General features: G+C 42.9%; 1 protein-coding gene across 1 annotated transcript; it reads left to right on the top strand.

Moving 5' to 3' along the window:
- Positions 1-7,831: 7,831 nt before the first annotated feature.
- LOC308096639 (E3 ubiquitin-protein ligase TRIM35-like) lies at positions 7,832-17,322 on the top strand (the record flags this gene model as incomplete). The annotated part of the gene is made up of 4 exons (XM_080444051.1): positions 7,832-9,169; positions 15,709-15,816; positions 16,661-16,738; positions 17,296-17,322. The coding sequence occupies 4 exons, from the start codon at positions 7,832-7,834 to the stop codon at positions 17,320-17,322; spliced, it is 1,551 nt and encodes a 516-aa protein (XP_080300177.1).
- Between the last annotated feature and the right edge of the window lie 520 nt (positions 17,323-17,842).

The following is a 17,842-nucleotide window of genomic DNA, read 5'->3' as shown; positions in this document are numbered from 1 at the left end:
GAGAACCACTGCCATAGGGACAGTAGGCCTTCTAGTAGTACAGTAGGCTACTATACTGTCTGATAGGACCAGTGATGGAAAGTAACTAAGTACATGTACTCAAGTACTGTACTTAAGCAGAATTTTGTAGGTATTTTTACTTTACTGGAGTATTTCCAATTTTTAATACTTTTACTTCTACTCCACTACATCTCAGAGGCAAATCACATGTGTTGTGAGTGAGCTTGTAGATCTGCTATTTTCAAAATATTTGTATACATATTGAACTTGTGAAATGGGACATTTTGCACAATGATTAATCTTACATTTGGTACTTTAAGCATATTTTGATGCCGATACTTTTGTACTTTTACTCGAGTGCATTTTGAATACGGAACCGATCTACTTGTAACAGGGTGTATATCTACATTGCGGTATTGATACTTTTACTTAAGTAACAAATGTGAGTACTTTTTCCACCACTGGATAGGACCAGAGAACTTCTTTCTCAGATTCGAGTCACTTTAAAAAAAAAAAAAAATCATCTCCAGCTTTGTGAATGATGCAACCTTGAGACCGATCAGGACCAGCGGCTTTCACTTCAGCGCCACCAAGAGGTCAGTTTAAGATTTTTTTTTGTTTTCTTTAAGTTATATTTCCATTAATCTTAATCATGAAGTCAGTGATGTTGGTTTTTTATTTGATTCTATACTTAATATTTTCGCTCGAAGCCACCCGTCCTCCCACTGAACAGGTCTGGTCCAGACTTTCCTCCGAGGTGGAAAGACTGGTGATGCGAGGTTAGGTCCAGACTAGCCCTGGTTCGGAGCGTTTTGTGAGTTCTCTCTAACGCCCTGCCAGACCCTGGGCTCTGCGCTTGTACAAGGAATTCCACTGCCCTGCGAGGGCTCCAACAGTAGTGAAAATAAACAAAACCATTTCACTACTCACCGAAACAAAGTCTGTTTTGTGTTGTTGAAAGTCTATTCTCGGAACTGGGAAGCCTCTCAGCACCCCACTTACTCTGTAAAATACACTTTTTGGGCAGAAAATAAAAGATGTCAGCGATATTATTTTTATTTACTCCACAGTGCCCTCTACAGATCTGGAGGAATTTAACTTCCCATTAACCAAATCTGTAGAGGGCACTGTGGAGTAAATAAAAATATATTATATATATATATGTATTATAATGTCTTGATTTTATGACAATTATTTATTTATGATAATTTTGCAGCGGGCCTATGCCGTTCAAAACTCGGTTTGGAGAAGCTCTGACGTGCGTGTGCGCGCGACAGTGTGTGTGCCGGTGGGATTGACTGATTGATTGATTGATGTAGTTTATTTAGAAAGACATGAGAATAGTACATGACAGTACATAACAGTACATGGAAGTACAAATTCACAATACAAGGTCTACTAAACTGGAAACCCTCATTAAGCATTACGCTTGTTTAAGATGAGAACCCCATGCACACAAATCATGATGAAATATAAGAGGCAGGCAGATATACACACTACTATACAGAATGTCATACAATCAGCTTTCAGGTTACTGGTATGACGAGAGAAAAAAATATATAAATATATACAAAAGAGGAAAATGAAGGAGGGGGGGGGGGTAGGGGGGGGTAGGTTAAGACTTAGACAGGGGCCATTTTCGAATTGCAGCCTCCTGAAGGTGTATCTTTAGGGCAGTTTTGAAAGTGAGTAGGGTTTTACACTCCTTTACTCCTTTTGGTAGGGCATTCCACATTTTTGATGAATAGCATGAGAACGAGTTCATACCCTTAGTTGAGCCAAATCTGGGTTGAACATGATCAGTGGAGCTGCCTCTGGTGTTATGATCATGGACTTCATTAACATTTTGGAAGTATTTTGACAAATACAGGGGGATCCCAATGTTGTGGTGTATCTTGAAGACCAGGCCCATAGCAAGTTGCTGTACTCTGTCCTCAACCCTAAGCCATCCAATCCTAGCAAAATGAGCAGGGGTTAGATGGGTTCTGTGATTGAGGCCAAGAAGTAGCCTTACAAGTTTGTTTTGGGATGTTTGGAGCCTTGTTTTTAAGGCCTTGGAGGTGTTGTGATACCATGAAGTGCATGCATAATCATAATGACCTTGAATGAGGGCCCCTGCAAGAATCTTCAGAGTATTCTTACTGACTAGGCGATCAATCCTCCACAAATAGCGTGTTGTTCGGTTGACATTTTTGATCACTTTTTCTGCGTTTTTGTTACCAGAGAGGTTTGCCTCCAAGATGGAGCCCAGGTAGGTAATTTCATCCTTTCTTTTGATGACATCATCACCCACTTTGATCGTGAAACTCTCTGCCTTGCTAAGGTTAGGACTGGACCCAAAGAGGATGGATTCAGTTTTACCCAGGTGTAATGAAAGTTTGTTGTCAGAGAGCCAGATGCAGATCTTGTTGAGTTCGGAGCTGAGAGTTTTCTCAACCTGCAGCCTGTCCCTGTCCGAGACTAGCAGGGCCGAGTCATCTGCGAACAGGAACAGCTTGCAGTCGCAGGCCGATGACATGTCATTCACATATATCAGGAACAGTAAAGGTCCTAGTATACTTCCTTGTGGGACACCACAAGTCACAGGGAGGGGGGGGGACTGGGTGCCGTTTACTTCCACCACTTGCTCCCTCCCTTCCAGGTAGGATCTCATCCAGTTCACTGACGTATCATCAAAACCTATTGCTTTGAGCTTATTGATCATAATTGGGTGATTGACGGTGTCAAAGGCCTTCTGGAGGTCCAGCATGACCATGCCGCAATATTTGCCCTTGTCGACATCTTGTTTGATAGAGTCGTTCAAATAGAGAAGGCATGTGTCAGTGGAGTGGTTTGTTCTGAAACCAGATTGGAATTTGTAGATTAGATTTTTTTCGGCAAGATACTTATCGACCTGTTCATAGACTATTTTTTCCATGACTTTCGAGATGGAGCTAAGAATAGAAATAGGGCGGTAGTTGCCAGGGTCTAATTTGTTTCCTTTTTTGTACAGAGGGGTCACCCTTGCTTTTTTGAAATCGTTAGGGACCCGTCCCTGTATGATGGAGAGGTTTATTATGTGGGTAATGATTGGAGCAATGGAGGCGGCCGAGTCTTTTAGAAATTTGGCGGGGATATTGTCGAGGCCTGTGGCTTTGTGTTGATGAAGAGCACTACATTTTTTAAACACCTCTTCTGTTTTCACAGGGGAGAGTTTAAAATCATCTTTGCGTACACCCTGTTTTTCGTAAAATGAGTCAACATGCTCTTCACCATAGCACCCAGAGTGAGGGGGTAGTTTTTCAACCAAATCTGAGGTTATGGTCGTGAAGAATATGTTGAGGATTTTACTCACTTCATGTTTGGATGTGATGAGAGTGTCATTCACCTTGAGGCTTATGTTTGTAAACCTGGTTTTCAATTTCTTGCTGCAGCCTAGTAGGTTGTTGAATAGCTTCCAAAGCTCGTGGTTTGCTTTTATTTTCCTAAATGTTGTCATCGAGGAAGCTTTTTTCTGCTAATTCGAGCATGCCATTAACCTTGTTTCTTAGCTTGTTTCTTTCTTTTACAAGTTTAGCTACGTGGGATTCGAGACCTTTGTTAAAACACCTGGCGAGTTTGATCCTACCTTTATGAAGCTCAGAACACTTTTTGTTTCTGACCTTCATGGCAGTAAGGATGTGGAACGATGGGGAACTGCACAATGCGTAGGTTGTCTACAGTTAGCCTAGTCACACTTTCCAAACCCCATAGGCAGTGGCTCCCAAACTTTTTATCTCGAGCACCAAAAGAGACATATTTATGTCCCAAGGATTTAGCATATCTAATGTCACAGACCCAGGTGAGCAAATGAACACACAAAAAAACACATTAGTCCAACTTTAGTCGGAAGTAAACATTTAAAAGTTGCTTGCAGGCCAACTCACGAGCAAACTACGTATTTTACGGTGGTGGAAAAAGTACTCAAATGTTTTACCTAAGTAAAAGTATCAATACTGCAATGTAGAAATACTTGGTTAAAAGTACAAGTCTGGAATTCAAAATGTACTTGAGTAAAAGTACAATATTTTAGTATAATATGTTGATATTGATATCAAAATGTACTTACAAGTGCACCCCTTGTACATGAATGACGCTAGTATGTCACTAGCCTGGTAAACCCTCCCTCCGGAAATCTCATTTCTATTTGATTCTGGAATCAAATAGAAATGAGATTTCCGGAGGGAGGGTTTACCAGGCTAGTATGTCACAGGGACTTGCTCCCAATTCAACCCTTGATGCAGAGTGCCAGGCACGGGGGCATTGGGTAGAGAAGGAGGCATTGGTTAGAGTCTTTGGTATGACCCGGCCGGGGATCGAACCCCGACCTCCCAGTCCTCAGGGTGGTGGACACTCTAACCACAAGGCAGAGTCCTGCACGGGTCCAATGTTTGACAACCCGCACCCACCCGGCCCCCATCAATAATCAGATCTGTATTCCAAACCGTCACCCATGACTATATCAAAATTAAAAAACAGACCCGCCCTAACCGTCAAATAATGGACCCGTTGTCCGCCCGGTTACCCGTGATTACATTGCAGTGAATAGCCTTCAGTCGCTCAATTTAAACGTGTTTTAAAATGCTTTCAACACAAGATAGCAGCCTTCAACAATAGCGGTACATTCAGCGGTCAGATTCGTTCAGAAATCTGCACGTCAAGTGAAGAACGGAGGAGCGAGCTTTCCATATAGCCACGCACGAGAACGCGCATACACGCAGTACGCACGTGTCATTGTTTACATTGTCAGATGATTTTAATTTGAAGGTTGAACAGGATGTTCAATGTGTTTTTTGTGAGTTAAGACAACTGACCGGCGTGCTGTGTTAAGTTACACAAGTGATAGTCTCGCGTAGCCAGACAACTATTCCACAATCTCCGAATGCTATATAGAGTCTGGAACTACAACTCCCAAAATCCGAGAGAGGAAACTGGCACTTCCGTTCACGAAAATATATTTAAAAATATCTTTACACTTTACTTTTTAATTTCCATTTCTGCTAAGCAGCAAGCTATGTATACTTAGATGATTTGTATTTATATTATGATAAATTTGCGCGACTGTAAAGACGAAACGGAAATGGAGAGGAGGCTCCACATCTGGTTTATATTCTAATCATGATCAGAGCTTCCGAGTCCCAGACTGTATGCCGGAAACATTTGAAAATTGTGGGAGGCAACAGTCTGGTAACGCGAGACTACACAAGTGACGTTGTTTGGGCGGAATCAATTTCACAATAAAATGTTACCCACCCGTGTTTGGTTCAGTACCGCCCGTCCCCTTCCCCGTCAACTTATAAAAGTATATTTTTCACCCGTTGTCACCCCTTAAACGCGGGTGCCGTCCCCTCAGGGACAATAAAGTCTTTATTGTGTAATTCCAAATATAATATCTTCAATTATATATCTAATATCTTCAATTATAGTTGCTTTGTTGATTAGAGATTTACAATCGAAAACGGTCTTCTCATTGACTTACATTGTACGCTCTAGGGTTTTTTGATTTGTTGAATCTGATTGGATTTTTGCTTTAAATGGATTTTTGCTTTAATCCATGCGTGTGTGTGTGTGTGTGTGTGTGTGTGTGTGTGTGTGTGTGTGTGTGTGTGTGTGTGTGTGTGTGTGTGTGTGTGTGTGTGTGTGTGTGTGTGTGTGTGTGTGTGTGTGTGTGTGTGTGTGTGTGTGTGCGCGTGTGTGTGCGTGTGTGTGTTCCCTCTCAGCCCCATGTTTGCTAAGATGCTCCTGGAGTCTGGGACCTTCGGCTGCTCCAAAGAGATCGTCACCATCGCCGCCATGATGCAGATTCAGAACATCTTCGTCGTGCCGCCCAATCAGAAGAAAGCTGCTGTGAGTTGAAACGGGGGCTTTTCTAAAGCAATGGGGGACCACCAGGGGTCCAAAAGGGACCCTTACGAGTCTATAACTCCTTAGAGTGTACAAATGGAATTAAATAAACACTCAGGATTTTACGATGTACAGGGGTGGGCAGCATTTATTTCCAGAGGGCCATAATGACTCTGATAAAGTGAGTAAAGGGCCACACATTAGTGCTGAATTCTGTTAAAACTGCATGAATTTGGTAGACATGCCAGACTACTTTAAAATAAGGTCCTTGCTTTCACAATAAGATTTTTTTTCTTTTTTCTTTTTTTACAGCTGTAGTATACTGTATCACTCTGGTGTACTCTGTACTTCTTACATAAAACAATCCTTGTCAATAACTTTTAAATGAGCCTATACAGTATCTTATCTTAACTGATATGCACCACTCCATAGGTCACCGATAAAACACATTGCATTATGTTATAAATATGGACTCAAGGCTGTTTTACTGTTACATTATAAATATAAAACATTTGAGTACGGATGGAGGAGTGCAGGTATTTTGCTCAAATGGTAAATATTAATTACTATTAATTGGAGTTGACTTAAATTCATTTGTCTCAAAACAATTAACACATGGATCTACAAACTAACAACACGTTGCACCGTGATACGTTATTAGCTTGTAGATCTGTTCCTTTTTGTCACGTGACACCTTCGCTCCACTCTGTCTTGGGGCATTGATCGCACACTGGTGTAAGAGCCTCATTATTACACTGTATGATTGCTATTAATGGGATTGCTGGAAATGGGATAAATCCTTTGGTCCCAGAGATAACACATTGTATTAAGTGGGGGTCCTTGGCCTAACAATGCATATCATTCAAACTGGGTCCTTGAAATGAAAGAAAAAAAGGTTGAGAATCACTGCTGTGTACATCGTCACAGAAAAGTACTTTATAAAACATAAATCACGTCTGTCTGATGTTTGACTCTGCAGGCTAGAGAACACAGGAAGTTTGCTGTGGCTGAGGGAGATCATCTCACCATGCTGAACGTGTATGAAGCATTCATCAAGGTATGTGGACTAATGCCTTAATACTTGGTACAGTAAGTTTAAGGCTGGACTCAGACATTCTCTTCAGACATCCATCCATCCATCTTCAACTGCTTATCCGGAATCGGGTTGCGGGGGTAACAGTTCCAGCAGAGAGCTTCCCTTTCCAGAGCAACATTAGCCACTTCCCTCCTGGGGGATCCTGAGGCGTTCCAAGGCCAGTGTGGAGATATAATCCCCCCAGGTTTGGTGCTGTAATGTGAAGTCACATGATGAAACTTGATTCAATTATTAGCTAGTGGGACAGAGGTCAGAATCTCCATGTATGAGATCACTTCTTGTGTTTCAGCATGAACTCGCCTATATTTAACTTCTCTTTAAAGTCTCTTCTATGGTTTCCGGTACGGAAATCTTTGTTAAAGGGCCGTTTGTTTACAACTAATGTCACCATGTCCGCCAACACTACATCACTGCCATAATCTCAAATGCAAATGCATTTCTGCCCTCCGGCCTCAGTGGGTGAAAAGGTGATTATAACTGAACTTTGCATTGCAAATTTGCGTTGTCAAGGCTCTGCCCATTGCCAGTCTCACCTGACATGAAACAGGAAACAGAGAGGTTGCTAACCTTACCCCTCACACTGCAGTACTATCATCCTCACACACACAGAGAGACCGACAATAAGAATCACCTTCAGATCAAACACAACTTCCAGTGAGGAGGACAGACTGTCTGTCCACAGCTACAGGAGGGAATACTGACCCAGACCTTGAACCTGCTGCTGACTCTGTCAGCTGAATGGACTTTAACAAGAACCAGGATTCACAATGAAAGTAAACTTCAGGGAACATTCTAGAGGAGGGAGTGTTACCACCACTGACTGGCTGATTTCCTGGCTTGAACAGTGTGTTAGTAGCTTCACTCGGAGACCAAATGGCTTCCAAGTCGTCTCGCCCTGAAGAGGATTATTCCTGTCCCGTGTGTCGTGACATCTTTAAAGATCCTGTTATCCTGTCCTGTAGCCACAGCTTCTGTAAAGCCTGTCTGCAGGAATGGTGGAGAGAGAAGGTAATAAAGGAATGTCCAGTTTGTAAGGAGAGACATTCAGTGGATCCACCCAGAAACCTGGCTCTGAAGAACGTGTGTGAGGCCTTCATACAGGAGAGACATCAGAGAGCTTCAACAGGGTCTGAGGTTCTCTGCAGTCTGCATGCTGAGAAACTCAAACTGTTCTGTCTGGAATGTCAACAGCCAGTGTGTGTTGTGTGTCGAGATTCTAAAAAACACACCGACCACAGATTCAGACCCATCGATGAAGCTGCATCGGATCACAAGGAGGACGTCCAAAAATCACTGAAGCCTTTACAGGAGAAACTGGAGGTCTTTAATAAAGTTAAAACAACCTATGATCAAACAGCAGCACACATTAAGGTCCAGACTCAGCACACAGAGAGGCAGATGAAGGAACAGTTTAAGAAGATTCATCAGTTTCTACAAGAGGAAGAGGAGGCCAGTCAGATGATGAAGGAGAAGATTGAGGGTCTGAACAGAGACATCTCAACTCTTTCAAACACAATCAGAGGCATAGAGGAGGAGCTGAGAGCTGAACACATCTCATTCCTGCAGAACTACAAGACCACAATGCAAAGAGTCCAGTTCACACTGCAGGACCCACAGCCGGTCTCAGGAGCACTGATAGACGTGACCAAACACCTGAGCAACCTGACCTTCAGAGTGTGGGACAAGATGAAGGACATTGTCTCCTACACTCCTGTCATTTTTGATCCCAACACTGCCCATCCAGTATACATCCTGTCTGATGATCTGACCAGTGTGAGAAATGGAGGAAATCAGCAGCTTCCTGACAACCCAGAGAGGTTTGACCAATATCCCTTCGTCCTGGGTTCTGAGGGCTTTAACTCTGGGACTCACAGCTGGGATGTTGAGGTTGGAGACAATACACTCTGGACATTAGGTGTGTTACCAGAGTCCTTTCAGAGGAAGGGAGACAGAGGGGGTCAATTATGGGGAATATTGTTAAAAGAAGGTAAATACACAGTAATCGTCTCACCATGGTCAGTCACTGATCTCTCAGTGAAGCAGAAACCTCAGAAGATCAGAGTCCAGCTGGACTGGAATGAAGGAAAGCTGTCCTTCTCTGATCCTGACACTAACACACACCTACACACCTTCACACACACTTTCACTGACATACTCTTTCCATACATTATCACTGGTCATACTGTCCCTCTGAAGATGTTACCAGGGAAGGTCAGTGTAACTCTGGATAGTTAGACATGATGATGATGGGTGGTAAGAAGTACTTTAAAGGGGAACAAGTAAAGGAACATTACTTGTAGTATAGTGTCTATTTCGTTGCTGTCGGGCAGAAACCTCCTATCTCCATATTAATCACATTTTTTTTGTAAATGAACGCCCTACTTGTACTTGATCATTCTACAGCGTCACACAAAAGCATAAAAAAATTATGCTTATTTAAATCCTGAAAAGTAACAGTTTTGGAACATACTGTATGAGGTTTCCACCCGACAGAGACCATATGATGTGTTGTGTCTATGGATGACAATCAAGTGTCTAAAGTAACACTAGTCTCTGATCTGTGATGTCATCAACATGTTCATACTGTATGATGGGACGATTATGTTGTTATGAAAAATATCTACAGTTTTTAGTTAATAACTATAACCAATAATTATAAATCCTAATTATAAGTCTATTATCAATAATAATAGTAATGCTAAAAATGATGTAATGTTTATAATTGATAATGGTAATGATTGTTTGTTACTGATGATTATTATTATAATATTGTAGATTCAGAGTTAAATTATCAAAATGATAAATATAACTGCTAAGCAGCTATTTGTCCTTTGACAGTTTCTGACAACATGTATTAAAGATAATTAACAGATTTTATGACCATCAGACCTTTCAATCATTTATGGTAAAATCTGTGCCAGGGCATGGCCTTCTTCAGCAATGCCATCACCCCTACTGTTCAATTTAAGGGGACATTTATGGGTTTCAACAGCTTCATTAAACATATCCATCTAGTTTTTTGATGTTTGGACAAACTGTCATTCATTTATGGACACATTTGCACCAGACCCATGAATGTGTTTCAAACTGGTGGGGTGGCTACACCTATTTGGAGATTTACAATACATTTTACACACCTGGTTCAACACTGAAACATATGATAATTTAATGTATATTCTGATTTGTGTTTCATCTGCAGTTTTACTGTATAATGTATCAGACTAATGTACCAATTCTGTATTTCTTTTTTCATTCTTTTCATGTAATTATACCCAGAACAATTACACAAACATGTGGTTAAAAACTTTGATCCTACTTATGAAAATGACTGATTTACATACTGATATCCTGTCCTGCAGTAGAAAAGAATGTAAAGAATAAATAAATAACTGGAGTGAAATGTATGAATACTCTTAAAGGGATAGATAAGGAGAAGGATGGAAATAAACAGGAAAACAAGACACTCAACTAAAATGATAGAGAGCCATCCTTTAGAGATGTTTTAACTGTACTATGGTCTACATGCTCACTGAAATGCCCTGTTAACTGTTTATTGTATAGTCACTCAATGAGATGGGAGACACAGTGTTTCTGATGTGTAATGTGACCACATTCATAATTAAAGTCTGACTATCCAAAACTCATCTGAAGTCGTGGTTGTTTTATAGTGAAGTACAATAGTGGATTTTCATGATTCATGACTGCATGTGTGATTCTAGTCTAGTCTTACTGCAGGGTGTGTTGGCATTAAATATTTGAGTAACACTGGTGAGTAATTATTCATTATTTAAAAAGATAGTTTCATAAACGGTGGATTACAAACATTTTTTACATTTAGTGTTTTATTTTCGCAGTGTCATAATAATCAGAATCAGAATCAGAATCAGTTTTATTGTCACATCACAGGTTTACAAGGTAAAAAAGTGGGTGAAATTCTTTTTTGTACATCGTTCCCATCGCAACGTTAGTTTCCATAGAAAGAAGAGGGGGGGGGGGGGAGAAGAAGAGGGTGGGGGGCAGGTGGGAAGGAGATCAAAAACAAGAGAGCAACAGAAGGCCAGACAAGTTATCTACATATTTACAAATTACCTGAGATAATAAAAAACTAAAAAACTAAACTAAGGTGCCTGAGCATAGCAGCAATGTATTGTATACTGTGCATGTTATACTTATACTGTGCATGATAGACAAAGGACGTTAAGGTGCTTAGAGGAAAAGGAGCACAATAAAAAGACCCAAAAAAAGTCAGTGCGTTATACAAGGGATTAAGGTGCAAAAGGTCAGTGCGTGTCCACCTAGAGTGGACTGACCCTAGTATAATCCGCATGTAGCTCCATGAGGGAGTGCAACAAAAGTCATTTGTACCTGGTGTAGTCCACAGGTGTGTCCGAGGGGGGGGCTAAAGTCCAAGTAATTGTCCCTGGTATAATCCACAGGTGTGTTCAGGAAGAGCCAGAAAAGTCTGCGCCGCCTGCTGTCAGGCTGCTGAACTCATCCAGGCTTATGCCCCATTCAGCATTCTGACAGCAGTTGGATTGAAACTACACCAAAATCTGGTGGTGGAACTCTTGATACTGCGGTAGAGCCCCTTGCCCGGTCGCGGTCGTTGTAGGGGGTTGAACAGTCTGTGACTTGGGTGGTGCTTGTCCTTGATGATGCGCTTGGCTTTGACCACGCACCGCTTTTTGTACAGTTCCTGGAGCGCTGGGAGCTCGATTCCCATTATCCGCTCTGCCGATCGCACTACTCGTTGTAGGCTGACCTTTTCTCGGGCAGTGCAGTTCCCGTACCAGGCCGTGACACAGCCTGTTAGGATGCCTTCAACAGAACTGTTGTAGTACAGCCTGAGGATGCGACGTCCTACTCCGAGCTTCTTCAGGCGGCGGAGCCAGTACAGTCGCTGCTGAGCCTTTTTCCTCACGTGTGTGGAGTGCGTCTCCCATTTGAGGTCCTCCTCGATGTGTACTCCGAGGAACTTGAACTCGCTGACCCTTTCCACTGCAGCACCGTCGATGAGGATGGGCGCATGGTCTCTCCGCGGCCTCCTGAAGTCCACGATCAGTTCTTTGGTCTTGTCGACGTTAAGAGAGAGGTTGTTCTCACGACACCAGTGTGCCAGTGATTTGATCTCCTCTCTGTAGTCAGACTCGTCGTTGTTGACGATTCGGCCTATCACTGTCGTGTCGTCCGCGTACTTTATGATGGTGTTGGAGACGTGTGTGGCTATGCAGTCATACGTGTACAGGGAGTAGAGGAGAGGGCTCAGCACGCATCCCTGGGGTGCTCCGGTGTTGAGGGTCAGGGGGTCGGATGTGATGCTGCCCATTCTCACCACCTGATGTCGGTTGGACAAGAAGTCCTGTATCCAGTCGCACATGCTTGGGTGTAGCCCTAGGTGTCTGAGCTTTTTGTCAAGTATTGCTGGGACAATGGTGTTGAATGCTGAGCTGTAGTCCACGAACAGCATACGTACATATTTGTCCTTCAGCAGCTTGTTGTCCATGTGCGAGAGGACGGTGTGGAGAGCCATGGCAATAGCGTCGTCGGTGGATCTGTTTTTGCGGTATGCATACTGCCACGGATCCAGCGAGGCAGGTAGCGTGGAGCTGATGTATTCCCTCACCAGTTTCTCGAAACACTTGCTGACGATCGGGGTGAGAGCAACAGGTCTCCAGTCGTTCAGGCATGTCACTTTGGCCTTTTTGGGAATGGGCACAATGGTTGACATTTTGAACCCTGCAGGGACCACAGCCAGGGAGAGGGAGAGGTTAAAGATGTCAGCGAAGACACCCGCCAGCTGGTCTGCACATGTCTTAAGGACCCGGCCTGGAATCCCATCAGGTCCGGCTGCCTTGTGGATGTTGACCCGTGTGAAGGCTGTACGCACTTCTCTCTCCGAGATGGTTAGAGGAGGGTTCTCCTCTGCTGGTGCTGCTGATGGCCCTGCTTGGCTGCCGCGGTTGGAGCTGATCTCAAACCGGCCGTAGAAAGTGTTCAGTTCGTTGGGGAGGGAGGCAGGCGGGTTCACCTCGCTTCTGGTTCTTGTTTTGCAGTCTGTCAAGGTGTGTACTGCCTGCCATGTGCTCCTGATGTCGCCACTGCTGAGTTTGTCTTGCATCTTTTTTGTGTAGGCCTTTTTCGCCTTCCTGATGGCGCTGTTTAGGGCCGCGCGCGTCGTGTTGCGCGTTTCCACGTCGCCAGATTTGAAACCAGCGTCCCGTTCATGCAGATGTGCACGTACTCCGCTGTCCATCCATGGTTTCTGATTGGGATAGATCCGAACTGTCTTTTTTGGGACTATGTCATCTATGCACTTGCTGATAAAGCCAGTGACTGAGTCTGAGAGTTCGTTGATGTTATTCCCAGCGGCGTTCTTAAACATCCCCCAGTCAGTCTGGTAGAAGCAGGATTGTAGCATAGCGTCTGTGTCCTCAGACCAGATTCGGATTTCCTTCTCAACGACCGGCTCCCTTTTTAGCCTCTGTTTGTAGGCAGGTAGCAGCTGGATGGCGTCGTGGTCAGAGCTTCCTAGCGGTGGGCGGCGGAGAGCTTTGTATCCATCCTTGAAGGGCGTGTAGCAGTGGTCAAGAATATTGTCACCACGGGTACTGCAGGCGACATGCTGGTGGAATTTGGGAAAGACCTTTTTTAAGTCTGTCCGGTTGAAGTCGCCTAGGCAGATGACTGCGCAGTCCGGGTGGCGATTTTCTTGTGCACTGATCGCCTGGTGTAATTCCCTCATAGCTGTGTCCTTATTAGCTCCAGGATGAATGTAAACAACGGCTACAATCACGATGCTGAAGTCGCGTGGTAGGTAGAAAGGACGGCAGGCTATGATTAAAAGTTCAAGGTCTGGTGAGCAGTGACTGTCTAGGATTTTAACATCTTTGCACCAGTTGTTGTTGATCAAGGCACAAACTCCCCCCCCACGTTGCTTACCGCTCAGTACAGGATCTCTGTCCTTCCTATACGCGGTGAAGCCAGGAGGAGTGATAGAAGAATCAGATGCTAACTCCGTTAGCCACGTCTCTGTTAGCACAACAATACTAGTCCTCCTCGTCTCTGCGTTGTATTTAACGCGCGCCAGTAAGTCGTCCATAGTGGTCACTGTTCTTGATTCACACAGAGATCTAACGTTCGCTAGCAGGATTGAAGGCAGTGCAGGTTTATATCCACGTTTTGTTGTTCTTACGAGAACTCCCGCTCTAGTGCCTCTTCGCCACGGTCTTTTTCGTCGGGGGTTTGTTGATCCGGCCGGAACAAAGGGGACCCCACCCCCCACCCAGCCGAGTGGAAGGTTTTCAGCAAAAAAGTCCGGAATTCTGTGTGTAATCGCTGTGCTAATGTCCATAAGTGCTTGTCTGTCATAACTCCTTAGACACGCGACGGTGTAGGGAAAGAAGAGAAGGCTAAAAAATACTAAAAAGATGGAAAAACGTTGCGATGTTACGGAGCATGTACGAATGCGGCCGTCCTTCATGGCGCTTCCGGTGTACCTAATAATGAGTGCATAAAGGAAGATTAGCATGTATTTTATTATAAAACTACTATACTATATTCTAATCCATCTCTACAAAGTAGGCCTGTCCCCGACTAAGGATTTCTATAGTCAAATCTGATTGGCCAAATGCTGTCTATAGTCGACTAATAGTCGACTAATGCAACACCAAAAAATATATATTTTTTAAAATGTATTTATTTATTTTTGGCATGATTCGACTGAGATTGGCAGTCTGATTCGACTGCCAATCTCTCAGTCGAATCATGCAAAAAAGATGTTACGCAACAGAGGAACATTCCATTTGGGCTGTAGGGGTGCTTAATGTCTGATTTAACATATACTTGCTTGGTTTCTCCCAATAAATCATGATGTATATCCTATTTTTGGCAAACTATTAGTCAATTAATATAACAAATTATCTCTCAGTGGAATAATATATATATATATTTATTTATTTTCATAATTCGATTCGACTAAGAGATTGGCAGTCGACTAAGACTCCCCTCAACTGATTAGTCGTCAGTCGACTATTCGAATAATCGAGGTCAGGCCTACTACAAAGCGTCCTCATAAATTATAGAATCGCTGAACGAGTTTGGATGAATGTCAAATAGTTTTATTGAACCATTTTGATATCCTGTCACTCTAATTCTGCTATATGAATGAGAGTTCTAATGAAATATCTGTAAAGATAAAATAAAAAAGTTAAAATAAACTGCCACACATTTCGTGTGATTTCAGATCAGCTGCATAAAATAACATATCTATATGTTATGACAGTATGACATTTTATATGTTGGCAGAGGTCAATATTTAAAATGTTACAGATGTTTTATGAAACCACCAAGGTGTTAAGTAAAATACACAATAAGTTAGTTTTGTCTAAGCCTCTGAATATCAATACATTTATCTTTAACCACATTAACAACTTGAACCCCAGCATGCCTATTCTGGGGGGAACTTTCGGCGTTTTTGGCGACGAGTTTTTGGCTTTTTGAAACAAATAGCAGCAATGTTTTGCAGTCACTTTTGGGATAATTAGCAGCATTTTTCCTAAAACTATTTAAATAGTATACAAAAAAGCCTATGTGTGTTTAAAGGTAGCTGCTTCGTTTATATATGTGCAGTAGGTCTATGTCAGAGGTCCACTCGGTACAGATAGTGCAGGAAACACAGTGGTTAGTAGTCGTTGTAGTGGTTGTATTCCATTGGCTAACCTTGCACCCATGTCTCTCTCTGTTGTCTTCAGCACCTGAAGAGTTCCCAGTGGTGTCAGGAACACTTCCTCAATTACAAGGGTCTCCTGCGAGCCGTGACAGTCCGAGAGCAGCTGCGTCGGCTCATGAACAAGTTCAAAGTGCCGCGTAACACCAGTGAAGGGCCACACATTGAAACTTAGTGTTGAATTATGTTAAAACTGCATGAATTTGGTAGACATGCCAGACTACTTTAAAATAAGGTCCTTGCTTTCACAACAAGAATGTTCAGTGTTTTTTTTTTTTTTACAGCTGTAGTATACTGTATCACTCTGGTGTACTCTGTACGAGGTTACAATGAAAAGATTTCTGACATAAAACAATCCACGTCAATAACTTTTAAATGAGCCTATACATTTATACAGTATCTTATCTTAACTGATATGCACCACTCCATAGGTCACTGATAAAACATTGCATTATGTTATAAATATGGACTCAAGGCTGTTTCACTGTTACATTATAAACATAAAACATTTGAGTATGGATGGAGGAGTGCAGGTATGTACTCAAATGGTAAATATTAATTACTATTAATTGGAGTTGACTTAAATTAATTTGTCTCAAAACAATTAACACATGGATCTACAAGCTGACAACACGTTGCACCGTGATACGTTATTAGCTTGTAGATCTGTTCCTTTTTGTCACGTGACACCTTCGCTCGACTCTGTCTTGGGGCATTGATAGCACACTGGTGTAAGAGCCTCATTATTGCACTGTATGATTGCTATAAATGGGATTGCTGGAAATGGGATAAAATCCTTTGGTCCCAAAGAGAACACATTGTATTAAGTGGGGGTCCTTGGCCTAATGCATATCATTCAAACTGCGGGGTCCTTGAAATGAAAAAAAAAAAAGGTTGAGACTCACTGTTATGTACATCGTCACAGAGAAGTACTTCATAAAACATAAATCACATCTGTCTGACGTTTGCCTCTGCAGGCTAGAGAACACAGGAAGTTTGCTGTGGCTGAGGGAGATCATCTCACCATGCTGAACGTGTATGAAGCATTCATCAAGGTATGTGGACTAATGCCTTAATACGTGGTTGGTTGGTTGGTTGGTACAGTAATTTTAAGGCTGGACTCGGACATTCTCTTCAGACATCCATCTTCAACTGCTTATCCGGAATCGGGTCTCGGGGGTAACAGTTCCAGCAGAGAGCTTCCCTTTCCAGAGCAACATTAGCAACTTCCCTCCTGGGGGATCCTGAGGCGTTCCAAGGCCAGTGCGGAGATATAATCCCCCCAGGTTTGGTGCTGTAATGTGAAGTCACATGATGAAACTTGATTCAATTATTAGGTAGTGGGACAGAGGTCAGAATCTCCATGTATGAGATCACTTCTTGTGTTTCAGCATGAACACGCCTATATTTAACTTCTCTTTAAAGTCTCTTCTATGGTTTCCGGTATGGAAATCTTTGTTAGAGGGCCGTTTGTTTACCACTAATGTCACCATGTCCGCCAACACTACATCACTGCCATAATCTCAAATGCAAATGCATTTCTGCCCTCCGCCCTCAGTGGGTGAAAAGGTGTTTATAACTGAACTTTGCATTGCAAATTTGCGTTGTCAAGGCTCTGCCCATTGCCAGTCTCACCTGACATGAAACAGGAAACAGAGAGGTTGTTAACCTTACTCCTCACACTGCAGTACTAGCATCCTCACACACACAGAGAGACCGACAATAAGAATCACCTTCAGATCAAAGACAACTTCCAGTGAGGGAGGACAGTCTTTCTACAGCTACAGGAGGGAATACTGACCCAGACCACTGGAACCTGCTGCTGACTCTGTCAGCTGAATGGACAACAACCACGATTCACAGTGAAAGTAAACTTCAGGCAACATTCTAGAGAAGGCGGAGTTACTACGACTGACTGAATTCCTGTATTGAGCAGAGTGTTTGTAGCTTCACTCAAAGACAAAATGGCTTCCACGTCACAATGCACGTGGCTTCCACGTGCATTGCGTGGCTGTACCTGTTTTCCCATAAATACCCTCTGAAGAAATCACACCACATACCTGTTTGATAGCATACCTGAGTGAGGCACAAACAACTGGTGTGTGTGGTGTGTGTGTGTGTGTGTGTGTGTGTGTGTGTGTGTGTGTGTGTGTGTGTGT

Source organism: Gymnoscopelus braueri, assembly GCF_963280865.1.
Source record: "Gymnoscopelus braueri genome assembly, chromosome: 12".
NCBI lineage: Eukaryota > Metazoa > Chordata > Actinopteri > Myctophiformes > Myctophidae > Gymnoscopelus > Gymnoscopelus braueri.
Note: the sequence above shows the minus strand (reverse complement) of the source record. Positions and strands in the feature narration are given on the sequence as shown.